The sequence below is a fragment of the Aulonocara sp. 'chitande type north' Nkhata Bay genome, linkage group LG7, assembly GCF_057382095.1.
Source record: "Aulonocara sp. 'chitande type north' Nkhata Bay isolate Kocher_YH1m ecotype deep benthic linkage group LG7, A_spYH_male_GT1.1, whole genome shotgun sequence".
NCBI classification, from domain to species: Eukaryota; Metazoa; Chordata; class Actinopteri; order Cichliformes; family Cichlidae; genus Aulonocara; species Aulonocara sp. 'chitande type north' Nkhata Bay.
The window spans coordinates 1,643,400-1,665,424 of record NC_141350.1 but is presented as its reverse complement, the minus strand read 5'-3'; the positions used below and the strand labels follow the sequence as shown (position 1 = coordinate 1,665,424).

The 22,025-nt window shown below is 45.9% G+C and overlaps 1 protein-coding gene across 1 annotated transcript; it reads left to right on the top strand.

Moving 5' to 3' along the window:
* Positions 1-7,772: 7,772 nt before the first annotated feature.
* Positions 7,773-21,166, top strand: LOC147324249 (cytochrome P450 2J2-like). Its single transcript, XM_086297901.1, has 11 exons — positions 7,773-8,054; positions 12,537-12,699; positions 13,049-13,201; positions 13,309-13,469; positions 18,760-18,828; positions 18,926-19,030; positions 19,257-19,395; positions 20,034-20,119; positions 20,435-20,536; positions 20,622-20,763; positions 20,851-21,166. Exons 1-11 carry the CDS (start codon positions 7,893-7,895, stop codon positions 21,036-21,038), a joined length of 1,470 nt encoding a protein of 489 aa, XP_086154027.1. The 5' UTR covers positions 7,773-7,892; the 3' UTR covers positions 21,039-21,166.
* The last annotated feature ends 859 nt before the right edge of the window (positions 21,167-22,025 follow it).

Below are 22,025 nucleotides of genomic sequence, written 5' to 3'. Positions count from 1 at the left end.
TTTTGTTTGTTTTTTTTTGTTATTGTGAAACACTGTAGGCTGCCTGGAATTGGCCATAAATGTCTCTATATACATATATGTATTGTAGGAATACAGCTGGAAATAAGCTGAGGGGGAAAGATTGTTTGGTAAAAGGAATAATAAAGAGCTTGCAGAGAAAAGCGTCTGGACTTCTTTAAGTTGCTTGAAGACGTTTCACCTCTCATCTGAGAAGCTTCTTCAGTTCTAAGGTCAAATGGTGGAGAGTCCATGGCTCCTTTGACTACGATGACCTGGATGACTGAGAACCTTCACAGACAATAATAAAGAGATGACTATTATGCCTAGTGGGAGGGGCCATGGGGTATAAAAGAAGGCTGTCAGGGCCTACCTGGTTTCTTTTCAGTGAGATGTTACAGAGAGGGTAACATGCAGACTGTGTTTTGTATATAGATGTATAGATGTTGTATATATGTTTGTTTTGTGTTGACTTAAGTTAGTTTCCTATTTTCTTTGTAAATAATCTCTATGTCTGTCTCCACGTTGGTTGAGTGTGGAGTAAGTGCATATGAGTGCATGAGGGTGGGAATGGATGTTTGTATCTGTGTGTGCCTGTATGTCTGTGTCTATATGTAAGGTTGGGTATCAGACGCCACCTCTCTGGGGACATCTCAGGCCCTCCAAGGTTTGGAGGCCTATCTCCCCCCACCACCACTTCCCCTGCCAGTGGCAGACTCCCTCAGGTGTCGGTGCGTTGGTGGTTCTTTGTGTCCGGGGATGGGCGTCCAGATACACACCGGCTCACTCCTTGGCGGCCGCTTAACGGGACCTGGAGCCTGGGGCTCGCTCGGGCCACTTCGGAGGTGGGGTGCCCCCGGCCTCTCGGCCTGGGGCTCGGTCACTCAGGCACGGCTGGCTGCCGGCGGAGCTCACGGGCGCGTCACTGCAACTCCCCCTGGCTTCTGCTCCGCGGCTGCTGGGTGAGCCCTCATCTGGGACTCTCCTCAGCTCTTTCTGGGACAGTGGCACGGCTGCCCCTCTGTTGGTCTTCCTTGGTCTCTTGTGTTCTGGGGGCCTCTGGATGTCTGGAGTTTTGATCTCCTCCACACCTGCTTCATGCCCTGGAGGACGGGGCTGTGGCCCCCCCACACCCTCTAGCAGATCGTTACATGAAGGAACCTTTTAAAAACACAAACGCGTCCATGCTCACAGGTGTACACACGGGTGATCACACCCACAAACTACACCCTTTTTGGCTCCTACCTCAAAGCACACTGTGTTCTGTTGATCTTATGTGCTGCACAATAATGTTTAACATTTAGTATTTACTGTCATATTCCCATATATCATTGTGATGTTGTTTATTCTATTACTCTTGTTCTCTTCTGCTTGCTTTCTTTTTTCTTTCTCAGCAGGTGATCCAGGTGATTGATATATGCTTTTTTTTGTCTGCTTATTTAGTTGGTTTTTGTTTTTTTTGCCCTTTATCCCCGTCCCTCTTCTCAGCTGTTCCCCCCCTCCCCCCCCTCTTCCTTTCTCCCTTTTCTTTTCCTCATTCAAGTCTGTCCCGTATCTAGCAAGTGAAAATAAAAAATAAATAAAATAAACAATAAAAGGTGAATCAAATGGACCATTACGGCAAGGCTGGGATGGTCAATTTGTTAAAGTAAATCCGTTGGGCATCTTTCTTTGCCTTTAGACAACAATTCTGATGCAAAAGAGCCAAACGGGACAGGCAAAAGAAACAACAAAAACAACAGTCAGTTTTCTTGCATTTATATGTTCATTTGTCTCATCATAAACAGTCACACTGAACAAAAAAGTCTGTGTGTGGGGCACTGAGTCACAGGCTGACTTGCAGTCTATCCAGGTGGTGCACAGGTTGGGGAGCGGGGTCTTACAGCATCGAGCGACAGCCATGTCTACCATGGAGCTGGTGCTTCACCCCTCTGCCGAATCCTTTCTGCGCGCCGCTCATGTATTGACCCATGTGCCTGTTCATCTTAGACGCTGGCAGGAGCATCCATGTGATACTGATACTGATACTGAGGTTATTGGCCGGTAGTTGGATGGGACCGGTCCCTTCTGGGGGTCCTTGGGGATCAGGACTGTCCGGCCTTCGGTTAGCCATTCCGGCTGTCTCTCATTGATTAGCAGCTGGTTCATTTGTGCTGCCAGATGCTCGGGGAGTGCAGTCAGCTTCTTCAGCCAGTAGGCAAGAATCATGTTGGGGCATGAAGAAGCAAGTTTTCATACTGGAGACCCTCTGGATGTCTGCCACTGTGATGGTTACTGGACAGCTGTTCTGTCCTGTGACCTAAAACTCAAAGTTGCCAGTCAGAGCTTTTAAACCCTGTTTTCATCACGTTTGATGAACATGCTTCCTGCAACATCCCCAAGTCCTAGTAGTAATAATAAGATGATAAATGAATTCTGAATAATAATTCGCTATATAATAATAAGATTAATAATAATTATGGAAATACTGTTGTAATGGTCCCTATTGCCAGTCTTGGCAGCCGGGGGTCAGTCCGCCAGGGTCTCCGCTCCTGGCCGCCACCCGGCACACAATGCACCCGACCCCTATGGCGCCTCCTGCGGGTGGTGGGCCTGCGGGAGGATGGGCCCATGTCTCCTCTTCGGGCTGTGCCCGGCTGGGCCCCATGGACTAAGGCCCGGCCACCAGACGCTTGCCCTCGGGCACCCTCCCCGGGCCTGGCTCCAGGGTGGGGCCCCGGTAACCCTATCCCGGGCAGGGTAAACTGTTCCCTCGGTGTCCTTTTCATAAGGGTCTTATGAATCGCTCTTTGTCTGGTCCCTCACCCAGGGCCAGTTTGCCATGGGAGACCCTACCAGGGGGCAAAAGCCCCCAGACAACATAGCCCCTGGGATCCCTGGGACACACAAACCCCTCCACCACGATAAGGTAGTGATTCAAGGAGGGTTCGCAGCTGGAACGGTTCGCAGCCGAGTGTGAAGCAGCGGGAATGAGGATCAGCACCTCCAAATCTGAGGCCATGGTTCTCAGCCGGAAAAGGGTGGAGTGCCCACTCCGGGTCGGGGATGAGTTCCTGCCACAAGTGGAGGAGTTCAAGTATCTCGGGGTCTTGTTCGCAAGTGATGGGAGAAGGGAGCCGGAGATCGACAGACGGATTGGGGCTGCAGCTGCAGTAATGCGGACGCTGCACCGGTCCGTCGTGGTGAAGAGGGAGCTGAGTGTAAAAGCGAAGCTCTCAATTTACCGGTCGATCTACGTCCCTACCCTCACCTATGGCCACGAGCTGTGGGTAGTGACCGAAAGAACGAGATCGCGGATACAAGCGGCAGAAATGAGCTTCCTCCGAAGGGTGGCTGGCCTCTCCCTTAGAGATAGGGTGAGAAGTTCGGCCATCCGGGAGGGGCTCAGAGTAGAGCAGCTGCTGCTCCACATCGAAAGGAGCCAGCTGAGGTGGTTCGGGCATCTGACAAGGATGCCCCCTGGGCGCCTCCTGGGTGAGGTGTTCCAGGCATGTCCCACCGGGAGGAGGCCCCGGGGCAGACCCAGGACACGCTGAGAGATTATATCTCTCGGCTGGCCTGGGAAGGCCTTGGTATTCCCCCGGATAAGCTGGAGGAGGTGGCTGGGGAGAGGGAGGTCTGGGCCTCTCTGCTTAGGCTGCTGCCCCCGCGACCCGGCCCCGGATAAAGCGGATGAAGATGGATGGATGGATGTTGTAATGGTATTCAGAGAATTCTGATTTTATTTCATTATGGTCACTAAATATTGGTGTTTATTGATTAAATGCAGTAACACAACGGTTTTACAGACTGGGGATTTTAAGCTTCCCGACGAGTGTTTCTTGCTTCTCTCTCTGTCTTTGTGTGACGACTCCCACCGCTCTGAGTTTTCTTTGAAGGAGACTGAAACCATCAGAATCAGAATCAGAATGGGTTTATTGCCAAATGTTGAGCAGGTTTACAACATTAGGAAATTGCTGCGGTGCTTCAGTGCAAACATAGTGTCATAAATAGCACTTAAATAGACATGGAAAAAAATAAAAGTAGGGATAAGAATTAAAAGGATCCACTACATCATTCATTTAAGCTGAGTTCACCTGTGTGAAAGCACTATTTAATTCAATTCAGTAGCACTGTGGAACTGATCCTGACTGGACGCTGACTTGTCTGAGGAACGCTGAACATCAGGAATGAACTAAAGAAATTCCAAACTCTTAAACATTCCAAAGATGCTTTTCCAGGATTACGAGATTAATATAATGCACACTTTGCTTATAGTGCTAACACTTGTTTGTGGAGCTCTGTGAAATATTCACTGCTGATTTGTGCTCAGGTGAGTTTTGAGTCTGGACTTAAAAAGAGGGATGAGTGATGTTTCTTATCTCAGGAGGAAGGACGTTCCAAAGATGGGGGGGCAGAGCAGCAGAAAACCCTGCGCCCCACGATGGCTAGCCGGGGAAAGGGACGGAAAGAAAAGAAGAGCTGAGAGACCGAAAAGGAATGATGATCTGAACAAGGTCAGAGGTATGAAGGCGAGAGATGATGGATAGCCTTGAATGTAGTGAGATAGTGAGATATACCTAATAAAGTGTCCAGCGATTATATGTATTGAATGTCCCCCATCAGCAAAGAACACATCTATGGTTGGTGTTCACAACTGTTATCATCATATAAGATGATGATAACAGTTCTTGCTGATCGGAGCTGGCTTGGCCCTGACTTATCGACGAATTGAGAAAGCAGAACCGGCTGTTCAAACCCCCACAAGGCTGCCCGCTGGGATTGAAACGATGGGACGAGGCGTGAATTCTCAAAATGGGCTCATTGAGTGCAGCACGGATAAGATCTTGGAGAAGCTTACGGCTGCCGTGAACACTCCGAATAAGACCTCTGAGTGCAAATTAGATTACATCTCGGAGAAGCTCACTGCCGGTCGTGAGTTCTCAGAAATCGGCTCTTTGAGCACAAGAATGACAACATCACGGAGAAGCTCACGGCTCTCCAACGGGAGATTGAGAGACCAGTGTTGGACTGTTAGAACAGCTTTGAAATTCATATGAGCTGTTCGCACTAAAGTAAAAACCATCATCACTTCATGCGGAGACCCCTTTGGCGCCAGCTGCGGTCTCAAGGCTGGAGCTGAACAACAACACCCTGATAACGACTGTGTTGAGTCTGTTCCTTCCCACTCCCTACAAGGCCACCTGGGTTGGCTGGAAGACTGTTTACTTAGCCTGGCAGGACGAAGGACACTGTCTCAGCTGAACTCTGGACACGCACACAGACATATATACACATGCAGATGTACACTCATCCCCCCTCCAAACGCCTTCGACACTTATTCCCCTCCGATGCTGACGGTGGATCAAGGAGACCAGCGCTTATGCTGCAGGCCCGGATGTACTGTCTAAATCGGCGGTCTCTCACCCTTTACCCCCCCTGTTGCTTGTCATGTGTTTCTTTGGTGTATTTAGAGTTTTTTCATGTGCAGAGGTGTTTTTTCTGTTCTCAAACTGATCTCCCTGTTGGAGCTCAGTCTGGGGGGAGTTATTTTGTTCTCCTCGTCTTTCCTCATGTTGTGCTTTTTTCATGTTATACCTCTCTGACCTGTGTTCCCCATGTGATGTTTGTGTAATGTATATATGGTGGGAAGGGTAAGACGGCGCTGGCACGGCTGGCAGCCTTAACCAAATTTCCCTCGGGATGAATAAAGTATGATCAATCAATTAATCAATAACAGTGGAGTTCAGTTTTTTTCTCTGTCAACTCCAGCACTTACCTTTGGCCTCCAAAGCTCGCTTACTTACCTTTGGTATTCCAACTTCTTGTTAATCAATACGTGACACTGATTAGGGCTGTTCGATATAACAGTATATATCGGATAACGATATGAAAACGTCTATCGTTTCATATTACGCTATCGTTTGTTTCGTGGTGTTGCAAAATAAACCTTTTATGGTGATGGTCACTGTAGAGGCTATATTAATTTCTTAAAGTTGTCTTTTTTTCTTATATTTAAAATAACCACACTACAGATGGACAAGCAACTGTTTTAATGCGTTGTCATTAGCAACAACAACGGTAAACCCATCGTGTGACTCCGCTGTCCGCTTGTGTATTTTCCACATAAACCTTTCACAATAAAGCTGAAGATCCTGTTGAGGTTTTTCAAAATAAACTGGAATGATGACAACAAACATTATTCTCAAACATCAAATTTCAGAATATGCATCAAACAAATGACCTCAAATAAAAACATAAAGTAAGTATAAATGGCACTTAGAGTCACCACGTGGATGCAGGCACAAAGAATACCAGTATGACCAGTAAAGATGAGGCAGAACCAGGTAGCTCCAAACAGAAGTACCAGTCCAAACAAATCCAAACTTATTCCTAAATGAGTGGCTACCTCTGTAGCATGGACATGGTTTGGTTATGAAAAGTGTGACATAGACCAGAGAACTGTACGATGCAAGTTATGCAGGAAACCGGCCCCCACCTCAGACTCAAACACGGCAAACCTCTTCTACCACCTACGCAAGAGTCATGTGAAAGAGTGTGGAGAGAGTTTATGGATGAGAAGCAAAAAAGAGCCGTCAGGTGCTCAAAATAAACCTTAGACTCAAACATTAGAACAGGCTCTTCCCAGCAGCACGCCGTGTAATAAATACATAGAAGATGGCGGCTGTTAAAACTTATGTCTAAAAATGTATCGTTTAATGCATCGGTCAAAACACTCGACTCCAGGTACACGACACCCTGCTGAACACGCAAGTCAAGTTGCCCGAGATTCGCAGAAAGTGTACAATTTTTGTGAAATATATTGTTGTTGGGAGGATAAATGTCTTATATCAGGATATGAGATTTTGGTCATAACACTGATTAATCTGCATTTATCTGGAGGTGGTTGAGTCAGAATGACTTTTCTCCTCACTTACTTTCACACAGAACAAAAAGTAAACACCATGCTTTCAGCAGCATGATAGCGCCATATCACAAAACTCAGATAATCTCAAACCAGTTTTTTGAACGTGATGTGGAGCCAACAAATCTGCAGCTACTGCATGATGCTTTCCTGTCAGTACGGACCAGAATCTGTAAGAAGTGTTGCAGGCACTTTGTTGAGTCTATGTCTGAGGGCAAAAATGGGTTAAATTAGGTAACATTGAGGTGTACCTAATAAAGTGTCTGGAGAGTAAGTAAGTAAAATTTATTTATATAGCACATTTCACAGATAAAAACCACAAAGTGCTTCACAATAAGATCAGACATACAAGTTAAAATTAATTAAAAGCCTGTTTGTGTAAAAATGTTTTCAGCTGCTTTTTAAAGGAGTCAGTAGAGTCTAGACAGCGTAAAGACAACGGCAGGGAGTTCCACGGCCTCGGTGCCTGACAGGCTCGATCCCCACGTGTTTTAAACCCAGTACGTGGGACCACCAGTAGCCTCTGACCTGAAGACCTAAGTGCTCGGGATGAAGCATGAGGTTTCAACAGGTCAGAGATATACTGGGGAGCTTCACCGTGCAGAGCTCTAAAAGTTACAACTAAAAGAGTATGTGCACTGTTGGTGTCAGTGGTGGCAGTTGCACTGCATCTATAGTTAACTTTGATAATTAAGATAAACTTTGAACGTGTTAGTCCAGTGGAGATAACAGAGGAATATAACAGTGGAGTCAAGTTTCTTACAAAGAGCATTTACCTTTGGCCCTCCATTTCTACGAATTCTTGTTACTTATTGTCTGATAAGTAACTTCGCCTGCCGCTGAGTTGTCTGCCTTAATCTGAAAGTGGTTTGTCTCTTGACACGAAGTTGGCACAGGGCGAAAAGTCAACATTAGCAAAGGCAGAGCTGAGCTAACATTTTCTGGCAGGTTATCCAGCTACTCCTCTTTTTGCAGTCCAATTGATTCTATCATGTTGATTTCAGTTTTGCTGCTATGGCTTTGCATTTTCTTTATCATCCTTCAACTCAAGTCCCGAAGACCAAAGAACTTTCCACCAGGACCCCCAATTCTGCCTCTACTGGGAAACATTTTACAGCTGAGACTGGAGAACCCCTTGAAGGACTTTGAGAGAGTAAGAAAACACTTGCAATGAAAGCTATTTTCTTTAAATAGGCTATTTTATGGCACAGATGTAACGACTGTTATTAGTATTTAAATGGGTCTAACTGTTTAGTTACAAAGACATATGATCATCATTATGCTTTTCCTAACATTGACAGATTCCATCATTGCTATAGGTTAAAAACTACAAATGTAAAACAATGGTTGTAAAAATTAATATACTTTTTAAAGCACTGAAAATCTTGCAATATAATGGCACAGGTAACCAATCCTGCGTTCCTTTATGTGATTGCATAACACAATGTCTGCATAGAGTGCACTAGCTACACACTTTGGTGTATCCATCCCATATTCCAAGTCATACATTTTGTTATTTGGATTGTTTTGAAATCAAATCAGATTTGGACATGTGTAATTAAATCTGTTAATCTGTACAAAGGTTTGTGAGTCTGTGCAGGGATCTGCAGACGGGTATTCAGAATGTTCAGTGTATAAATCGGATTTTTTAAATGTGTAAATAATCATTTAAGTGTGCATAGAGATTATTAGCAGAAAAACATTGTTGGAAGGACTGAAAATACAAGTAAGTCATCAGTCATAAATCACCCAGCTTTTCAATTTAATAACTTTTGCCATTGCCAGTGTTGGGGAGTAATGGAATACATGTACCGCCGTTACGTATTTAAAATACAAAATATGAGTAACTGTATTCCGTTACAGTTACCGTTTAAAAAGGTGGTATTCAGAATACAGTTACTTTGTTGAAATAAATGGATTACACTGGGGTACTTTCCTGTTTCATTTTGTCGCGGGTCAGGACTGTTTGGGTTTTGTTTGACAGCTACGTTCTGTTGTTCCAGGCGGCAGCGTTACGGTTGCCATGGTTACAGGGCGACGCTCTCTCTCTCCGCGTGTTTCCTGGGTGAGAGAGCGCCTTTTTGTTGTTGTTGTGCTAAGCTAACAGGCAGAATGCTACAAGCATAGCTCTAAAGAATGTAGCATCATGCTCAGTGTAGTCCGTGCTGCAGGGAGAATGGACTGCCATACACGTTATGGGTCTGTGAGCGTGAGGAGGGAGAAAAAGGGGAGTGGAAAGGTACGAGCTGTCACCGAGCACAAACGGGAGCTGGAAGCATGTAAATATAATAATAACCACTGCAGCCAAGAAGAGAGCCTGACGAGCCCAGTTGTAAGTAAGCTATTAAGACTCGACTGTACACCGTGTTCCTGTTTTCCTCCGAAACAATAAGTTCCGTTGGAGCAGTCTTTCAACGCCTCTCTCTGTCTCTGCTAGCAAAGTCGACCCACACAACACAGTAAAGCTATTTTTCGGCTACGAGCCAACAGGGACCCCGCCGTATTAGTCAGAGGTCCCTTTACTACAGTTCGGAGTCGCGGACCTTCAGTAATAGTAATAAATCACACAGCAATAGTACATTCACGTAGTTGTAAACAGCATGATAATATATTAAGTAATCCAAAGTATTCAGAATACGTTACTGTCATTGAGTAACGTAGCGGAATACGTTACAGAATACATTTTGGGGCATGTAATCTGTATTCTGTAATGGAATACATTTTATAAGTAACCTTCCCAACACTGGCCATAGCAGATCTGCAAATGTATGTAACTTTAAGGTTATACTGTGAGTTTCAAGCACGTTACCGTCGCTTCTACTGTAGTTAGATATCAGTTCCTCCACTGAGCTTTTTTTTTTTAGCTAGGTACTTTATTATTTTGTCCTTTCTGTCAGATGATGTAAGAGCTTGCTTAGGTGAACCATAAGTTGAACAAGTTATGGGTAGCATTTTATTTTTTGCAAAAAGTTCCAAGTGGCAGGGATAGCTCAGTAGGTAGAGTGGTTGCCCCATGATTGTAAGGTCGGGGGTTCGACTCCACTGAACAGCTACCCTGAGCAAGGTACCATCCCTACACACTGCTCCCCGGGCGCTGCATTGGTGGCTGCCCACTGCTTCACTGGGTGAATGGGTTAAATGCAGAGGAGGTTGTGTTCATAACCTGGTTAGTGGCTCTGGTCGCTCTTAGAGGTTGTTCTCCTCGTGGCTGCGTGCAGCGGGGCTGGAGGATGGTCTGTACTGGTGGACGTAGGTTACTGGCCTGGTGGCCTGGCCGCCCCTGAATGGATCCGGGGCAGGCGTGGGGGTTTGGGGTTGGGGGCTGGGCCTTGGGGGCTTCAGTCCTCGTCGGTGTGTCACCGAGGTTGTGAGCGGGTGGGTGCACGGGGGCTCAGCCCTGGCGCAGGGGGCCTCTGGTGCATCGGCCTAACTGGGGGGCTCTTCAATTGGCGGGGAGGTTGTTCCATCCTTGCAGGAGTCCACTCTGCAGGTGGGGGAGAGACATAGGAGAGGTGGAGAATAAACTTAACCTGGGTGTCTGTTGTCTTGTGTAGTCTGGGAGATGATTGAATGTTGGGGTGGGTACAGTTTCCTCTGCGGTGGGGTCGGGTGGGCTAAGGTTGGGGTATATTTGAGCTAGTCTGGCTTTAGTCCAGTGTACACGGTGCAAACTCTTACATTGAATCAGCCTGTGTTTGGCACATAATGAGGAGCCATGGACCCGGTAAAGAATTTTATCCCAAGAGTCATCCTGAATCACACACCCCAAATCCTGCTCCCATGCCATTTTAATAGCCGAGGTTGAGGAGTTGCCAAAGGAACATATTCTCTCATACAAACAAGAGATCAGGCCTTGCTCTCTCTTGTTTTAAATGCACTTTAGAACAACACGCAGCAACACTACACATGAGCGGGAGGAGGGAGGTATGGGGTCTTCACACACCCCCGTTCTCTGCTAGCCATCGGGGCGGGGGGACTGGGAGGAGATGTTGGCTGTCCGATTGGCCTCCCTGCTGCTGCGGAGCCTGGGACGGTCTGCTTGCCTCCATCCCGGGGGAAAAGGTAACATCTCCTGGGTCTAGGTACCGTTTCCCCCTCCAGGGGTGAGGGTACCTGGACCTGGGGTATAGAGTATGTTTGGGGAGTGTGATTGTGTGTACAATGTCCATTTGTGTCTATCGTTACGTTGGCTGAGTGCTGAGTATTTGTATATGTGTGCATGAGGGTGGGAATGCATGTTTGTGTCTGTGTCTATATGTCAGGTCGGGTCTTAGACTCCACCTCTCTGGGAACTCCCAGGCCCTCCAAGGCCTATCTCCCCTCACCACACTCCCTGCCGGTGACTGATGCCCTCAGGGGTCGGTGCATTGGTGGTTCTTGGTGTCCGGGGCTGGGCACTCAGGTATGTACCAGCTCACTCCCGGTGGCTACCTGGAGGGGCCTGGCGCCTGTTGCTTGGTCAGGCCTCCTCCGGGGTGCGGGGGGCCCTCGGGCCTCCGGCCTCTGTGCCTGCGGCTCGGTTCACTCTGGCACAGCTGGCTGCCGGCAGAGCTGGCGGGCACGCCGGTGCAGCCCCCTCTAGCTTCTGCTCCGTGGCTACTGGGTGACGCCTTGTCTGGGGATCCTCAGCCCTTCCCATGAGGGTGGCACGGATGCCCCTCCAGTGGTCCTCTTTGGGCTCTCGCACTCTGGGGCCTCTGGATGTCTGGGGCCTGGATCTCCTCCATGCCTGCTTCATGCCCTGGGGGACGGGGCTATGGCTCTCTACACCCTCTAGCAGACCATTACATGTGGAAACCTTTTGAATACAAGCGCGCTGATCCACACAGGTGTGCACACGGATGTTCACTGCTCGTAGACTTAAATTACACCTTACTTGGCTGCTACCTCAAAGCACATTGTGCGCTGTCTGTCCTGCGTGCTGCACAACAACATTGAATATTTAGTATTTACTGCTGTTTACACTTAGCTAGATTAATGCGATGGTGTTGTGTTTAGTATGTTGCTTTGTTTTTTGTTTTTTTTTGCTTGTTTTCTATTCTTCTTCTCTCAACAGGTGATCCAGGAGATTTTTTTTCCTCCCTCTCTCACTGTCCCTCTCCCCTTCTGTTTTTCTTTTCCTTCCTCTTTCTTTCTCCCTTTCCTATCCCTCACTCATGTCTGTCCCATCTGTAACATCTGAAAATAAAATATAATAAACAATAAAAAGAGGAGTAATTTCCCAATGGGGACTAACACATACACACAAGTACTAGTTACTTATGACACCTACTGAAAAAACCTTCAACATCTACTTACAGTGAACATAGAGCACATCTGTTGTGGTCTGTCCATCTGAGCTTGCCTTACGTTGACACAACCACCACTAACAGCCGACTAATACCACGCTTAAGGACTGTATTACAGCCTTACAAAGTATGACGTTAGACAAATCTCCATGCACATTTGCACATAGCAACAATTGTCTGTATTTTCAGTGCTTCCAGTAAGACTCAGATACACTACATCCAGATGAGCAGAATCACATTTTGAGGTTTCCTTAACTGGATGATTGAACCCACATCAAGATTTGATGAAAATATCCATCTGAATTTGTCATAAAATAATTGCAAACACTTGTTATTTTCTCTGCCAGCTGAGGAAGTCCTATGGAGATGTCTACAGCATCTACATCGGTCTCAAACCGGCTGTAATCATCAATGGGATGAAGGCAATCAAAGAAGCTATAGTGACAAAGGCTACTGATTTTGCTGGACGACCCCAAGACTTGTTTGTCAGTGATATCACCAAGAGGAAAGGTACAATAAACATTACATGTAATATAAGACATATGTCATGTAATATGTCCCCAAATCCCAACAACTGTTCGCTCATATAAAGCGCCTTGAGGCGACTGTTGTTGTGATTTGGTGCTATATAAATTTTTTTTTTTAATGAATTGAATTCAATGCGATGTTAGGTAGGACTACAAAAAAGACGTGCATTTGTATTCACACATTCAAATTAAGATTCCACCAAAGGAGAAAAAAAGATCACAAAATGTTGCCAGTTTACTTAAGAGGAGGCAAAGTTCAGCTCTGTCCTGTAGGATAACTACATGAATTATACTTAGGTTCTCTCCTCTTTGTGCTACTAAACTTGTTGTAGGGGTCATTATGGCTGATTACGGCTCTAGTTGGAAGGAACATCGTCGCTTTGCTTTGACCACTTTGCGGAACTTTGGTCTGGGGAAGAACTCAATGGAGGACAGGATTCATAAGGAGATAAAACACATCATTAGTACCCTGGAAGAGAGTGTTGGTAGGTCCATCTGTGCATCCATAGCTAAATTGGGTAGTGCTTTTTTTCCTGTCACGTTATTGTGCATTATTTCACAATTCTGTGCTGTTACATTATTTCTTGCACAGGTAAAACCATGAGTCCTCGAGTTATGTTCCACAATGCGGCCTCCAATATCATCTGTCAAGTCCTTTTTGCCACACGCTATGAGTATGATCATGCGTTAATACAATTTATTGTCCGATGCTTTACTGAGAATACCAGGATAACCAATGGACCATGGGCTATGGTGAGTAAAAGCACCTTAGTCTATAACAATGATAGCTGCTTTATGTGTCACAACCTCTGTGGAGTCTGTAGAGTTTCAAAAGGAACTAAGATCCAGAATGAAGATGCAGAAAACACCAACAAAAGACAAAATGTCCCAGAAACGCAAAATCATTAATTTGAATTTTCAATCATGCTCCTAACTTTGTGGGAGCAGTTTGGGGACGGCCCGTTCCTGTTCCAACATGACTGTGTACCAGTGCACAAAGCAAGTCTGTAATGGATGATGAGTGAGTTTGCTGCAGAAGAAGCTGACTGGACTAAACAGAGTCCTGACCTCAACCTGACACAATCCTTTTTGGATGAATTAGAGTGGAGACTGTAAGCCAGACCTTCTCGTCCATCATCAGTCATCAGCCAAAAATTGCCATGAACACTCTCGTGAACCGTGTCGAAAGCTTTCCAAAAAGAGTTGAAGCTGCCATAGATGAAGAGGGTGATTCCACATGATCTTAAACCCTTTGGGTTAATAATTGGATTTCACTCATATGCTTGTGCAGCCAGATGAACGAATACTTTTGGCAATATAGTGTATATCAGTCAGAAACTGAAAACCTAAGCAAGACAAACGATTAAAGTAATTATCATATTAAAACTGAAAATAAACTCTTACTGAAACATGAATGAACTAATTCAGGGGAAAGATGTGGCAGAGGCAGAAACCGATGAGAGAAATAAATGCAGATTAACTCAAAGTAGGAATTGAAGCTAAGTAGAAAACAAGGATTCAAAACAAATGTTGAAACAGTAAATCACTTGAACAAATTGTCACGGTTCTGGGTCCGTTGGACCCAGTATTTTGAGTTTATTATGTTTTGGTTTACTTTTGCATTGTTGGATTGTTTTCTGATGTTCTGGTTAGGGATGGGTATTGATAAGATTTTAACGATTCCGATTCCATTTTCGATTCTGTTTAACGATTCGATTCTTTATCGATTCTCTTATTGATTCTGTTTAAAAAAGGAGAACACTAAGGTCGATTAGCTTAGAACTTTGTTTTTTATCTTCTCTTTGAACAAGGTAGAAATTTAGGAGTAACATGGCCTTACAAACCCAACATGAGATCTTAAGAGATCCAGCCTACGGCTCTTCAATGGGGTGTCACAGGGTCCCAGGAAAAAAAATGTAAATGTAAAATAATAAAATAAATATTCTCCTGTAGCAATAACAAAGTGTAACATAAATTATTCTGTAGCAATTACACAAGAATATCCAGTAATGTCCCTGCCTACAATTAAACACATTCACTTACCGAAAATCATCTGCTGTGGCAAATGGGTGCAAGCCTTTGACCACAAACTGAGTCACTGCTCGGTGACATTCGTCTATCCTGCCTGAAAGGAGACGCTACCGGTAGACTGCAGCGAGAGCTGCCAGCATCTGAGCCAGACTCTGTCTGTCTCATCATGGTCACTAAATGCACAGTAATGGCAGGTTTGTAATAAGGCAGATCACGCTAACATAATATGCACTGTTGTTGATTATTTACCTGCCGCATTAACGGGAGAGGATGTGCAAATGTTACCGCTGCTGCTGGGTTGAGATTCACGAGTCCGGAGCGGAATTAAAAACACGACATTCATTTAAGGTCATCGTGTGTTTTGTGAGCAAATGCTTTTGCATATTCGTAGTGTTTCCTCCCTTAAATGAAATATCTACTTTGCAAGTATTGCAAGTTGCCCTGTTGTCATCCGTTCTCGTAAAGTATAACCAAGCTTTTTAGCGTTTGAGCCGCTGGCGCCGTGTTTCCTGCCAGGCAAATGACACTCCGCAACGTGGTGACGTCATTCGGGGCGACTGGAATTGATAAGGGAATCGTTTGCAAAAATGGCAAACAATTCCAAGGAAGTGAAACAGTGGGAACCGGTTCTCAACAAGAACCGGGTTTTGATACCCATCCCTAGTTCTGGTGCTTTGTTTATTATTATCATTATGGATCTGTTTCTGTTATTCTTGGTGAGGGATCAGTTCTTAGGTTTTGGGTTCTCATGTGTATTACAGTTTCTGTTCAGTGTCTAGTCTGTCTCTCAGTGTCATGTCTGCATCTGGTTTAGTACTTCTTGTTTCCTGTCTTATTGTGAAAGTCTTTGTCTTATGTTAGTGTGTGCAGCTTAGCTCCTCCGTCTCGTTAGCCCTGATCTCCCCCAGCTGTGTCTCCCTTCTGTTGCCCATTCCCTCATTACTACCCTGTGTATTTAAGCCCTGTGTTTTCCAATGCTCGGTGTCGCGTTGTACCATCAGATTATGCCTGTGTGTTTTGGGTCTCCATATTCCATGTTCACTTCATGTTTTGTTTTCGTACCAGCAATAAAGCTGAGGTTTTTGAGTTTCAAGTTAGTGTCTGAGTCCTGCGTTTGCATCCTCCTCTCCGCCTGCCCGCACACAGAGCCCTGACAGAACGACGCGACCAGTAATGGATCCAGCGGACTTCCTGTGGAAGCGCAGCTCCCGTTTTGACGGGACCCGGCTAGCGCTTGGAGGGCCTCCGTGCTGCCGTTCCTTGCTGGCAGCCTACCCTTCGGCCCACTCGTCTGTTTCCTCCCCGCGGACGCCCCGGTCTCACAGAAAACGCTCCAGCCGGTCCCGGGAGGATTACTACGAGCTTGCAAGCAACCAGCTTACGCCTGCACAGGCGTTCTACAAAATGTTAGGAATCATTATTGTGCCACCCGACTCACCCAGCGTTTCCACACCGCAGAGGGAGCAGCCGCAGCAGAGTTTTGCCACGTCACCCTCAGCCAGCCCCGATCCCTCTTCGACAGGAAAGCGGCGGACCCGCCGCCAGCATTCACAGCTCCAGTGGGTGCCTAGGATTTTTTCTGAACAGCCGGCTAGGGTGAGTGGTGGGGCTACTCTTTCGCCCCCTGCTGAAATAAGAACTGTAAATGAAAGGAGTGATTATTTGAAGGACAGTTCTCCCGGTTCATTGCACTATTTAGACTGTCCCATACCTCACCTTTCTAAACCTGTTGATGAAACCAAGGAGCTCTATGACTCTATGCCTCAAAAAGTTCTGGATGATTATCATGCTCCTAAACCCGTCAAGCATATAGTGACTGCTGTTCGTCCTCAACTCAACACTTCTGTGAGAGCAAACAATGTGTGTGTCACCCCAGAGACTCTTAAGCCCGTGTCAGCTCAGTTTTCTGATCAGCAGCCACCTTCAGCTCAGTTTCCAGTGTTTCCTGCTCAGCAGCCACCTGTAGCCCTGTCACCTACTCCACCACCGCTTTCATCTCAAGTTCAGTCACCCATAGCTCAGTCTTCACCCTCACTATCCATAGCTCAGTCGCTACCTCAACCAGATTTTCTGCAAGCTTTGTTACAGTCCATAACCCAGTCAGTAGCTCAGTTAGTGGAGGAATCATTAGCTTTGTCATCTGCTAAGTCAGTCAATCATCTTCACCCTCAGTCAGGGGTCCCTATTGCCTCTGGTCCTGCTTCCGCTCCAGCTGGAGGGCCCGAGGAGCCAGTCCAGCCTAAGGTTTCGTCAGCTGGGGGTTTGGGAGAACCCAGCCAGCGTCCTGCCTCGTCAGCTGGAGGGCCCGAGCCGCCCGTCCAGCTTCAAGTCACGTCTTCTGGAGGGCCCGAGCCGCCCGTCCAGCTTCAAGCCAAGTTAGCTGGTGGGTCCGAGGAGCCCGCCCAGCACATCCTCACATCTGCTGACGGTCCGGGGAAGTCTGTTCAGCCGTCATCTGCTGAATCATCCCCCCCGACTTCTACATCATCACCATTCGCATCACCGCCTGCAGTGTCGCTGCTGTCAGGTTCCGCAGCCGTCCCTTCATCCACGCCTGGTCCAGCCTCCGTGTCTTCATCCACGCCTGGTCCAGCCTCCGCGTCTTCATCCACGCCTGGTCCAGCCTCCGCGTCTTCATCCACGCCTGGTCCAGCCTCCGCGTCTTCATCCACGCCTGGTCCTGCCTCCGCGTCTTCATCCACGCCTGGTCCAGCCTCCGCGTCTTCATCCACGCCTGGTCCAGCCTCCGCGTCTTCATCCACGCCTGGTCCAGCCTCCGCGTCTTCATCCACGCCTGGTCCTGCGGTTGCCACGCCGCCTCTAAGGTGGCGTCATGGCCTTGGGGGACGGCCTCCGGAAAGGGTTTGTCGCCGCCGCTGGCATCGCGGCCGACCTCCGGAAAGGGTTTGTCGCCGCCGCTGGCATCGCGGCCGACCTCCAGACCTGCTCAGTGGCTGCCACTGCCTTCCAAGTGGTCGGCGTCCAGAACTGTTTGCCCGTCGCCGCCGTTGCCGTGTGCACGGTCGGCCTCCAGAAATGTTTGCCCGTCGCCGTGTGCACGGTCGGTCCCCTGAACTTTTCGTGGACTCTTGCTCCTTGTTTTTTGCTTGGTTTCTGGCCCTCCATCCTGGACCCCCTCTGCCCACCCTGGCCTGGTGCTTTGTGCTTTTTTGTTTAGGGCTGTCGGGAGCCAGCCCTTAGAGGGGGGGTACTGTCACGGTTCTGGGTCCGTTGGACCCAGTATTTTGAGTTTATTATATTTCGGTTTAATTCTGCTTCATGGATTGTTTTCTTATTCTCGTAGTGATGATGATTATTTCTTGTTTCTGTTTATCTGTGCTTAAGGATTTGTTCTCAGTTATATCTCACGTTTAGTTTAGTTCAGGTTCCATGTGTCAGTCTCTCTCTGTCTCTCAGTGTAAAGTCTGCATGCTTGTTTAGTAATTCATGTGTCCTGTTTTATTGTGAAAGTCTTTGTCTTATGTTAGTGTGTGCAGCTTGGTTCCCCCCGTCTCGTTAACCCTGATCCCTCCCTCCTGTTGCCCATTCGCTGATTACCACCCTGTGTATATTAGCCCTGTGTTTTCCTGTGCTCAGTGTCGCGTCGTACCCTCAGATCCTGCCTGTGTGTTCCAGTTAGTGTTTTCATGTTTGGTTTATGTTTTGTTGGTGCCAGCAATAAAGCTGTGGTTTTCAGTTATATTTCCGCCTGAGAGTCCTGCACTTGGATCCACATCTCCACCTGCCCGCACACAGAGCCCTGACACAAATAATCAAACTCCAAACTGAAAAAACAAAAACAACACTGACAGTTCATCCAAAACACTCTAAAGCTATTCAAAAACTCTGAGGCGAAAAAGCTGCAACCATGACAGTAAGAGAAGGAAGCACTGGACATAAGGAGACGTAGAACAGAGAAGTCCTTTTTAGTGGTTCGAAATACTGAGGATCTTTTATTTATCAGGTACAACTGAAGCTCAAAGGAAAACTGAAGACTTCTCTTTATTTACAGCTGTATGACTCTCTTCCTTTAATTCGTTACCTGCCGCTGCCTTTCAGGAAGGTCTTCAACAATGCTGAGGTAATACAACGAAAACACTAACTACAAGGACATACTCTATGTACTTTATTTGTTGAAAGCAAATTGTAAGAAATGAAGAGTCCCTTGTATTTTTTAGGCTTTAGAAAATCTTGTAGCTGATTTTGTGAGGGAGCACAAGAAGACCAGAGTCCCGGGAGAGGCGCGCGACTTTATTGACTGCTATTTGGATGAACTGGAAAAGGTGTGTGTAAAAGGAACAGTTTACAATGTCATATATTAGAATTTATATAAATACAGGCTGCAGTTTAATGAATTAAAAACTAATCAATTTGAATTCATTCTAACACAGCTCTTTAAAAAGAGATTCATAGTTTTAATGCAGAAAGGTGAACATACGTGTGGCTGTGACCGTTCCGTCTCTCGTACCGTGTCTGTCACTTTCTTTTCCATTTATAACTTTTTCTTAGAGAGGCAACGATGGGTCTTCATTTTCAGAAACGCAGCTCCTTAGGTTCACCTTGGATCTTTACTTTGCTGGGACTGACACTACATCCAACACCCTGCTTACTGGTTTTCTTTATCTTGTGAACTACCCACACATACAAGGTAAACCTGCACATATGACTTGGCTTTTTGTTATCAGCTCTTGTTCTCTTGTACCATAAAGTCATGCACACTGCTGTGCTGTATACTAAGGCCCTTAATGTAAAACAGCCATTTTTGCAAATGATTTGTTGATGTTTAGGTCCAATATACTGGACTGCATACACAGTACACCTACAGGCTCGTCCATGGAAACCCATGTCACGAAGCTGCCGATGTATATTTTTAATGCCAGAGGAGGACTGCTCTGCATTGTCATTGATTCAGCAGAGCATTAGCAAGTTTAATGCACCGTGTGCCTCCGCATTCAGCAAACCCACTGTAACTTAATATGGTCTGTCACTTTGTGGCTGACTTCAGTTGATTGGAGTACCACACTCTGATTCACTGTGCTCTGTGTAACAACTCATTCTTTCACAGATGTTCGTAAAGGCACATTGCATGGCTACGTGCTTAATTTGTTACATCTGTGGCAAAGACACTGAAAACACCTGAATTCAAATATTAAGCATTGTGGTCAAATACTAGTCCATATAGTGTATATCAAATGTTGTATGCCTACGAAGTTACTTTTCTAAAATCATAGTTATATCACTGGTTATGGTGTACTGCAAAGTGTTTGTGTTGTCCTGTTCTAACAGAACAATGTCAGGAGGAGATAGACCGAGTGCTGGAAGGGAAAGATCAGGCCAGTTTTGAGGACAGACACAAGATGCCCTACATGCAGGTATTTTTTTTTTACTTACATCTAAGGTGTTTGGTTGTGAGTGCCGTGTTTGTTAGATGGTGACGCAAAGCCATGTAAAGTTTAGAATTAATTTATAAATGAGTAAAAGTGAAACGGTAACTCTATTTGTAGCTGTGTCGAGACTCTCAAACCAAAGCACAGACTGTCAACAAACAGCTGCTCTGTGGAACTGCAGATCCACTGGATTATTCATCAAAATATTGCTCAAAGCATATATGCATTGTTTTTGTGGCTGAATTTGACAGCATGCATGTATTCTGCTCTAAGTCAAAGAAATGTCTTCTCTTCATCCAGGCTGTGATTCATGAGATACAGAGAGTTGCCAACACTGTTCCTCTCAGTGTCTTCCACTGCACCACTAAAGACACAGAGCTGATGGGTTATTCCATTCCCAAGGTAAGGGCCAACTGGTTAAATAGTTTTTGGCAACAGAGAAAGTGACGAGCATCCTTAATGGTTTTGAGGTTGATTTCGTCCTCAGGGAACAATGATCATCGAGAATCTGACCTCAGTGCTCAGCGAGGAGGGACAGTGGAAATTCCCTCATGAATTCAACCCTGAAAACTTCCTCGATGACAAAGGAGAGTTTGTTAAACCAGAGGCCTTCATGCCTTTCTCTGCAGGTACATGAAGACACGATTCACATACCGACATAGATGATTAAATCTTCTGTCGTAGATGATACTGAGGTATTTTTTTCAACGTCTCAGGTCCTCGGGTGTGTCTCGGAGAGGGTCTGGCTCGCATGGAGCTCTTCCTCATCATGGTGACTCTGCTGAGGAAGTTCAAGTTCATCTGGCCCGAGGACGCAGGAGAACCAGACTTCACTCCAGTCTATGGGGTCACTCTGACTCCCAAACCTTACCGCATGAAAGTCCAACTCAGAACGCCGCAGTGAGGCGGTGTGCAGATGGACATTAACTAGCAGTTGGTCCTGGTCGGAAGTTATCTGGGAAACTTTTATCCATTTCTTATTTCTACTGCATTGGTGAAATATGAAATAAACGTATGAAACTCACATTTGTTTCTTGTATTTCACACTTTCCGCAGTTTGAATCAGCTTCTTTTATTTTCAGGCTGTTCTTTATTTGTTAGCTCATGACTCCATAAATAGATTAAAGATTGTTTCTGGCCCAACAACATAAAACTTCAAACAAACTTTTCACCTCAGTCATTTTCTTAGTTACATTTGATTTGGCTTTTCACTAAGTTGTTTTTAATCTTGGTCTATTTACCACAATATAACTGAGCTTTGGTCAGTTATTAGTACCAGACCATGATCATTATGATCTTTAAAGGCCTCGAAGAATTTCTCAAAGAATCTCTTTAAACTCAATATCAGACACTTACAGGATCATAAAAAGTATTAAAATTTGATTATTTCAAACTTCAAACGTGAAACATTGAAGATTTGAACTTGCATTAAATCTACTGAAACCCTGTTGTGGAAGTTTTCCCTTAAATAAAGCCTGCAGACGAGCGGTGAGCGGTAGCTAACATTCTTTAATCCAAACACACAAAGAACAGAAAACCAAGCTTGTGGAGAGCCTACATGTCCGCGGGGCAGACGGTCAGCAGAGTCTCCCTGAGCCTAGCATGGCTCTCAGTTAAATACCTTCTTCAGGAACAAAGGCAGTGCACAGCTGTTTCACACTTTAAGGTTCGCACTCCCTTGCTACCTCCCAGAGTCCTCAAAGAGACAAAAGACTTCCTGTGGAGTGGTCTGCTTCCCCCAACTTCCTTACTACACCCCCACCATTTGTCTTAATGTATGAGTGTGAGACTTGTTAGAATCCAGTGGCACCAAGGTATCATACAATAAAATAATGTGATTAATACATAAGTAAAAGAAATTCCTATACAACCCTTATTTAAGAAATGCACA

Excerpts from the sequence above, each read along its gene's own strand:
- LOC147324249 (XM_086297901.1), top strand. The coding sequence starts at position 7,893 with ATGTTGATTTCAGTTTTGCTGCTATGGCTTTGCATTTTCTTTATCATC. Across the intron at positions 8,055-12,536 it reads CCTTGAAGGACTTTGAGAGA|CTGAGGAAGTCCTATGGAGA; the intron begins GTAAGAAAACAC and ends TTTCTCTGCCAG. Across the intron at positions 20,120-20,434 it reads ACAAGATGCCCTACATGCAG|GCTGTGATTCATGAGATACA; the intron begins GTATTTTTTTTT and ends CTCTTCATCCAG.